General features: G+C 40.9%; 1 protein-coding gene across 1 annotated transcript in view; it reads left to right on the top strand.

Moving 5' to 3' along the window:
- The first annotated feature begins 707 nt into the window (after positions 1 to 707).
- Positions 708 to 8636, top strand: part of jarid2 (jumonji and AT-rich interaction domain containing 2) — a 113654-nt gene continuing 105725 nt past the window's right edge. The window contains exon 1 of the mRNA XM_014476106.2: positions 708 to 1356. Within this exon, the coding sequence (XP_014331592.2) occupies positions 1312 to 1356 (45 nt within the window). The 5' untranslated portion in view covers positions 708 to 1311. The remainder of the gene's footprint in view (positions 1357 to 8636) is intronic.

The following is an 8636-nucleotide window of genomic DNA, read 5'->3' as shown; positions in this document are numbered from 1 at the left end:
TGCAGTCAAAAATATTACAGGTCTTACATAGTTAAATCACAACATAATTTCAAAACTCATAATTTACTAACAGGCAATATAACTAACACGTTTTCAGAAAATCGGCACCACTGGCATTCCCCATAACAACATCAGCAGCCATGGCAGCTCTGGCACCCTATGTCAGATGCCCCTACCAAACTGTGGCAGGTGACACAGGAAGTGCCATGACCAGCTGCCACTGCTACAAACTGAGCTGGCTCTGCTGTGGGAAGCTTGAAAACTGCAACTCAGAGGAGGAGCTTCATCCTCGAAGGCAGTGCTTGGTCCCTCTAAACATTTTACACTGAATGGCTGCTACTGGAGATTAAAGGATTTATAAAACATGCATGAAAGATAAAGCAACACTGCATATATGTTTTTGATGAAAAAAAATCACATTAAAATTAACATTACAACATCATATAAAGCTAAAAAAATTTACATTATACTGCCCCTTTAAAAAATGTCTTTCATAGAAGAGACAGTGACAACAAAGTGTTTTGTGGATATCTCCTTGATTATTTACTTAAAGTTGATTTTTGTATTGTACACCGAGGAGGTCCAGCGTAGCCACCGTGCCTGGAGCTCTTGCCACTTTTTTTTGCCCCCCACCTCGCCATGCAAAATTTTCTAGAGCTGCCACTGGGTAGGGGGGCTGTGATAGGCTGAGGCAAGGAAGAAAGGAGCTGCTCTCAGTAGGCAGAGCAGTGCCGCTGGAGAGCTCTCTCGACGACCGCAGGCTCCAGCTTAGAAAAGACGCGACGACAAAACGTTTTTATTTGTTTTCATTTTTTTTATTCATTCATTTTTCTCTCCCCGTTGCTGTTGCACGTTTGAATAAAGATGTGACTCGGCGACATTTAAACCCCTTCAGCGGTATTCATGTGCGTGAAGACAGAGAGAGAGAGAAAGAGAGAGCGAAAGAGAGAAAGAGCGAGAGATCGGGGGAGAGACGAGAAGCAGAGCCGTTCGGGCGAATGGAACTTATTGTTGTGCGTTTGTTTTTCTTGTCTTCTTTTTTTTTTTTTTGACTATGTTATCCTTGAATGAGTTCGGGTCCGGTCCTTCTCTGCTCGTCGCCGAAGCTTGAATCCTGGGATTTATATAAAAACCCATAAGGAAGCACCGAAAGGAAGGATTCTGCAAGAGCTAGCGAGCTTTTTCCTCACAGAGCCGGGGATTTAAATAGTCAGTTGTTGGTGGAGCCCCGGAGAGGCGAGAGCGAAAGAAAAGAAATTCATGTGGCCATTCTCTCTATAGCCAAACATTTTACTTTTGGAGGATTGCATAATGAGCAAGGAAAGACCTAAGAGGAATATCATCCAGAAGAAATACGTAAGTAGAATTGTGTTTGCTTGAAATGCTCGCCGAAATCTATTCAAGTTTGCCTTTGTGAAAACGCATAAACTTTTTCATCGGGGGCTGCGAAGGTTACAATAATGCACCGTCCGAGTCGAATAACCTCTAAAATGTAACAAATAGAAGTTTAAACAGTGACATAGTTGCGCTGTAAAGAGACTGTGGTGTTTATTTAGTGTCTGAGCTCCAGCGGGTTCTTCGACACCAGACATGTTTTAGGGCTTTCTGCTTTGCTTCAAGGTGGACTGTTTTGCTCATTTTGCTTCGTTTTCCCTGTGCCGAAGGGATGCCCTGTGCGTCTGTGCTGTGACGTAAGGGTGGGAAATGTTTTAAATAGTAACAATCTTGCAAACACGTTTCAGGAAAGGCTTTCCCCTCCATCGTTTTTTGTTCGCTCCTCGCTTCTTGCTGCTCGGAGAAGACGAGCCTGTCGGCCATAGCTCTGCTCCATTTCGTCCCATGCTGAGCGTTTCTATCTTCACAGCGAATTATTTAACAATTAACCCCACTCTCATTGTGGGAACGCGTGTAAGGGGACTGTGTTGTGGAGACTGTTTGGGTGTTATTATTTTTTTCGCTGCAGGGGCGACACGTTTCGCCGGACTGCTGTGGCTCTTTAATTTTCTCCATAAAGAGTCAGGCAGAGCAGCAGGAAAAGAGGGTCATGCTTTTCCGCGTATTCACCCAATTTCCAACACTTACACACGACAAATGGACGCGGTTATATGTGCTTATGATGTCCATTGGTCCATTATAACATCTAAACTCCACCACGCTCTGTATTTTTCTCCAATCTTCTCTGTATGACCTCTGCGAAGGAGTAGATGCATATTGCAGCAGCACAACTCCATTTTTTCTGTAATGCTACAGAGAGGTGCTTAGCTCACCGGTGTTTGGTCTCATAATTTACCTTTAACACCGCTATAAACGGCCTATGGCGTTTGAACACCGTGTTCTTAAACGACCCAGTCTTTTTTAAAAAAGAGGCTGTGTTCAGTTCAGTCGCATTGCAGAGGCTTATGCACGAAGCGACCATTTTCTTTCTGGTGAATTTATGGGGAAGGGGGGCTGTGAAACGGAACTATTCCGCTTGGTGTTGGCTTTTTAACTCGCGTCCTTGCGCGTTTTGGACTCGTACCCGTCTCTTCTTTCATTGCTTTATACCTCGCAAAGCGACAATGACAATGTCATCATTGTGTGGTTTGTTTCGAGCACACGCTTGCTTGGTTCCTTGGTGACTGAAGATTTAAAGTTTGTAGCACTTCTGTTCTCAAATTGTCCTAAACCTTCATAGTTGATATCACAACTCCGGCACAACATGATTTGAAACGTTTCTAAAAAGTGTTTCCTCTTGTTGGCAAGGTCGGACTTAGCAGGATGCAGGCCCCTGAGCAACAGACAGTTCTGGTTCCTTATTAACTAGAGATGGCCACAAAATTTTATCACCTTTTTTTTTTTTTTGGGTGGCGTTTATTCCCAGTTGTGAAACTGTTCCAACCAGAATGCCACTGGACAGGACACATTAATTTCATTAGTCATATTTAGTAAACATTCAGTTGTTACCTTTAGTATTATTGTAGCATGTATCACAAAATGAAAGTGTAATTTGGTTAGCAATGAAAACAGATGACAGACACACATTAAGACATACAAATATTTACTCCATCAATCGCTTAAAAAACAAAAATAATCTGTTCGCAGCCATCACAGCTGCTGAAGAAACTACCATAGGCTGAAGTGCTGTGATTTGTTCAATCAATTCACTCGCTAGTGTGATGTGTTCATAGGTCATAATGGAAAGAGATTTTGTATCTGATAGAAAAGCCTACTTTGGCGGGGGCGTTTAAAAGTGAACATTCCACACATACCAAGGATTGTATTTGCCACCATCTAGCAACACCTTTAGCTGATTAGCATACTGTGAGCTTTATTATCCAATGTATTTGTCATGTTTAGTTTAGCAATCTTGATTTAATTCAGCCTTTGCATGACTGCGAAAACACAACTTACTTTAAATGTAAATTAACTCAGATAAATAGTGAAATTTGGAGTTTGGAGACACAGTGTATCTTATACACTGGGTTTAAGTCCTTTTTTCAGTGGGTTACCAACAATCTAATGGAACAAACAGTGTAAAAATACTACAAACAGCAAATAAGATATATATATATATATATATATATATAAAATATATATTTTTTAACCACGGTTGTGTGCTTTGCACAGATCATTTATTGTTATTGTCTCAGGATTACGGTCCCTTTTCTTAAATGTTATGACTTTTTATGTCTAGTAATGAAAACCTGTAATTAAACATCCTTACTACCAAGATAAATTGTTTTATGTGTACATTTTGTGATTGATGTTTAGTTGGGAACACATAGGCCCTTGTCTACATGAAGATAGTTTCTCTGAATTTATCTGTTTAACACTGCATGATTTCTAGAAATATCTTAATCCATTTAAATAAATTAACCAAAAGTGATATATTAACTATGTTGAACCTTTATGTGGTCATACAACCCTTTCCAAAACAGTACAGAACAAACAAAACCAAAGGAGGTGTTCTGTTCAAAGTTGCAGATTTAGTCAGACGTAGGGCTCACTGTTTTCAAATTGTTGCAGATTGCTTAGATTTGACAGATTGAAACACCTTACCTGATAAGATATTTTGCTTGGAACTATATTAGATGTTACTTTCAAAATATCCATTCATTATAAGATAATGGGGTAACCTCAAAACATTGAGATCCTGGTCTACTGTCCATGTTGGCCTATTCTAAGCTTTGGCCTTGCTGTTGGCCAATAGATTTCCACAATAAACCCCAAAAGTTAACAACATTATGAAATAGGTTGCTAAATTGAGCAACAGTTTTATACGAGCAACATTATGTCTGAAAGTAGAAACATTAATGCTTCATCGCAGCCAGAGTAATAGTTTCTTAAAGACTGTTTTTCAGTTTATGGCCACATGACTCTAACTCATAAGTTTTACATTAAAATACTGAATTAATAGCTTACAGTTGGCACTTTCTAGTTTGAATTTACCACTTATTGTTTTTTTTTTAGGAAAGTGTAAAAAAAACCACAGTCTCTTTTTATAGGGATTTATCACATCTGCATGCATGACCTCTTATGGCCACCAGATGTTTTTTGTTTCCTTTCAGCACCTCGGTGTCAGTAACACAATGTGCTGATGTATCAGCCTTTATTGGAAAGCAGCGCAAATGTGGGGCGACTTGAAGGAGACAGATGTTTGGAAAGGCTGACAGAAGAACAGCTTGATCTTTGTTCCTATTTTTTTGGGTCGTAGCATAGTTACGTGATACACTCTGATGTGACCGAGCAGTTTCATTCACAGTAGTTGAGATTAATTAAAACTAGCTGCTGTTTGCTGAAGGAGGAGTTTGATTGTAGGCGGCAAAGATAAGGTTTTTAACTAGGCCATGTGTGTAAATCTTCCCCTGCATTAATGGAAACGGGATGTTTGAGGAAATGATGAGTCATTCAAATCCAAATTTAAGCTAGATCCAGAATAGAACAGTTTTTCTGAACCTTTCTGAAATGACATGATTTCTTTTTTTAAGGTCTAGACTTTTTTTTCCCCCAGATGTGGTTGATGTGTAGACTCTGGCTTAGACCAAAATAGGCCTTAAAAAAAAAACTTTTTAGTTGTCTTTTCTTTCCCACCAAGTGTGTAGATTCCTGCTCCAGGAGTTCCTCTCCAGGCTTTCAGATGGGACTCCTGGCCCATACGGATCACTCCACCCCTCCTCCCTCTCTTTGCCTCCCCCTAATTAGCGTAAGACAATTATACATGCTTGGCTTAACCATTTCCCCTGAAACACAAGTGTGAGTTGTTGCCCCTTAACCCCCACCTTGTGCTCCCAACAAACACTCGCTGTCTGCGACTGATATTAAAATTTAGAATGATTTAAAATATAATTAAGGCAAACAGGGCTTGGCTATGATTATGATTAGACACGCTAATACCTCCTGAAGTAAAATACACTGCCAATTTTTTTTTTTTAATCTAGATTTGTAAGTGTTACTCTTAGGTGGAAAACTGTATTTTGTGTAGGTGTGTTTTATTATTTTTATTCTACAAAGCTTGTTTTTTTAAATGGTAAAAACGTTGTCATGAATGAGGTATCAAAGACTGAGCGGGGCGGTGTTGTTCTGTTTAACAAAACATGACACATATTGTGTGGATGGTTATCCGCGTTAGCAAGAGTCGCAGCGGAGTGCAGCTCAGTGTGGCCAGGGCCATTTTGTGCAGAGTCGGCTCTTCCTGTTGGCCCAATCTCGGGCTAGGCCTCAGATTCAAAGCCTTTAGGTGTGTGTGTGTGGGCGTGGGCGTGCGTGTGTGTGTGACAAGCCCAGCTGCTGCAGGGGCCTTTACAAATGTAAAGAGGCTGTCAGTGTTCGTTTCATCAGGCCCACAACTGATGAGGACCAAGTTGAAAATCCACTGCGCTGCGCGAGTGTGTGCGCCGGAGCTCGCACAAAAAGAGGAAACAAAAATAGAGAGCCTGGGGAGTGCAAAGGCACAGACTCAACCCCCCCCAACCCCTCTTCTCTTCTCCTCCTTTTCCTCTTTTTATCTCTGTGTCCCTCTGTCTCGCTCCGGCGTTCTTTGGCCTGTCCAAATGAAATGTGGGCCCCATGCGGGCCCACGAAGGAGAGGGTCGCGGGGTTGTTTTTTTGCCGTGCTCGAGCCTTGGTGCGCTTCATTTAACCTTATGTTTCAATGCAAATTCTTCTTTCATAATCTCTCTTCTCCTCACGTGTGCAACATGGCAGGGTTCACTTTGCAACCCCTTTGTCACTATGGCTACCAGGGCAAAGCTGAGTGCACTTTGGCAAAAGAGGTGCTTTACAGCCTGTTTATTTTACTACCATACATTCACTATGGCTGCACTCCACGTGGCACACGTGAAAGGCGGTTATGAAATGGGTGTCATCCTCATAGGCGTGTTTTTGCTTAGTCAGTTTTCCCATGACCGTGCTGTATTTATCAGCATGAGAGAGAATCAGTTTCCAACAAGACAAGAATCCATCATTTGGATTTCCAAAGAGCTAAACAAACAAACAAAAAAAGAGCAAAACAGACCTCAGATGTAGGGAAACACAGAACGCATAATCAGACCTAGTCGGTCTCATCGCTTCCTCTTATTTAGCGACACATGCTAAATAATTAAATTTGGCAGTTTGGTGAACATCACTTGTTGTGGTTCATGTGAGGAAGCAGCCTTCCCACGCTGCAGGCCCAGCTTCGCATCACTCTGGCCTTGTTCAGTTGCTGCTGCCAGAGACATTTCTGAGGAGTAAAGTTGGCTTGCCCACTCAGTGCTCCCATCCAGACTTGAAAAGTAAGGAATTATTATTTTCCATGAGGGGATGAGCAGGGAAAATAATTGATGTTGCAGGATTGTTTCCTCACTCCATAGATAAAGATCAGAATTACTGAAGAAAAAAGGCTTTTCTAGAGACTTTTAATCAGAATTTAACTTGTCACATCAAAACTTATGTTTTCAACTTAGTGATAAGAGTATATAAATAGACACTCATTCAAATAATAAAAAGGAAGACCATCTGACTGCTGCTTTTGGTGATCAGGTATGATTTTCCCAAATAGCTACATTAGCAACTATGAGCAGCAGAACCAAGTTTTGAAGTTAGATAATTAACTGTAATTTTTTTCTTCTTCTGTATACGTATGATTGAACAATAAAATGGGACTCACTGGATAAAATAAATCTCTAAAATTTAATCAAAGTCATGTGTGTTTAGACTTATAATTCAATTAGCCCCTTAACTGTCACCCCCAAAACACTTACATGTTAGTCAACACTGGTGACCTCATGACAGTTAAGGTGTTAATTTCCTGAGAATAGACCGGATATTTCATAAATTGTGCTCACCTTTGACTTAAACGCCTCTAAATAAAAGATTGTCTTGTTAAAAGCTCTACATTTTGTATCAGTCTTTCTGTTTTTAGCATGAGCTAGCCTGTGTAGACCTCGCTGAAAAAAGCGCAGTGCTCAAGGGTGATATCAGAATATAGCCTGTAGTGACTGTAGCAGCTTAATGATATAAAGCTGATTACGTAGTTACTCTAACCTCCTGGTGGTTACGAGGGTGGGTTGTATGACAAAGCTCACATAGTTACCGTAGCTCCTCAATGCTGTAAGACTGTGTGCTACAAGGATGCTTGATAGGTACCAAAATAATAAAATGAGACAAGTCATTTTGAAATGTAAAATGTTTTTTGTTTTTTTTAAACTATCACATTGGGATTTAAATGTGGTTTTAAAACAACTTGACTGAGTTTTTCTTTCTTTAAGATTAAGACAACAGAATCATAATTGACTATTATATATTTTGAGATTTTTCATAGAATTGCGTTATCAGAAGAAAGCTTTAGTGTCTATAAAACCATAATTTTGAAAGCAGGGGAGACTTTTATGGGAAAATGATCTACAAGGTGTGCCTCTGCCAGGAGAGTTGACTTCCTCCCTGCTGGCGCCCTGAGGCCAGCAGTTTCAGTTTGGACGACCAAAGGAAGGTTCATCAACATGAGTAACCTTTACTCTCTAAGTTTTCCACATTATGTAATGCAGAGCCCAGTATCTTGTGATGCAATACAACCTTTTCTGCTTATCAGGTGCTTGCACCAAGCTTGATCTCTTCGTCACTCACTCACTCACTCACTCACTCACTCACTCACTCACTCACTCACTCACTCACTCACTCACTCACTCACTCACTCACTCACTCACTCACTCACTCACTCACTCACTCACTCACTCACTCACTCACTCACTCACTCACTCACTCACTCACTCACTCACTCACTCACTCACTCACTCACTCACTCACTCACTCACTCACTCACTCACTCACTCACACGCATACACACAAAAGCATGCACAGGTATTTAAGAGCACACCTAGAGCCAGTATGTGAGATAAATTGACTTTGAGGCCAACTCTGCTCCGTATCTTGCGCACATAAACTGTGTGAGCTATTTGCATGCGTAATGCCATAAACTGGGTGTGACTTTCTTTGTTATACAAAGTGTGTGTAAAAGCTCGCGTAGGTGTATTTGACTGCATATGCGCTAGTAGATAATGCAAGGCAAGTTTGGACTCAGCGCTGTAGGTTTGTGTGTGTCACGTACACCACTTGTGTTCCCTCTGTGTACGTCTTCGTTCGAGTGATTTATATCCTCCGGCCTCCCGTAGGTTTGGATG

The sequence above is a fragment of the Xiphophorus maculatus genome, chromosome 13 (genome assembly GCF_002775205.1).
Source record: "Xiphophorus maculatus strain JP 163 A chromosome 13, X_maculatus-5.0-male, whole genome shotgun sequence".
Taxonomy (NCBI): domain Eukaryota; kingdom Metazoa; phylum Chordata; class Actinopteri; order Cyprinodontiformes; family Poeciliidae; genus Xiphophorus; species Xiphophorus maculatus.
This window is presented reverse-complemented; position numbering and strand designations above follow the sequence as displayed.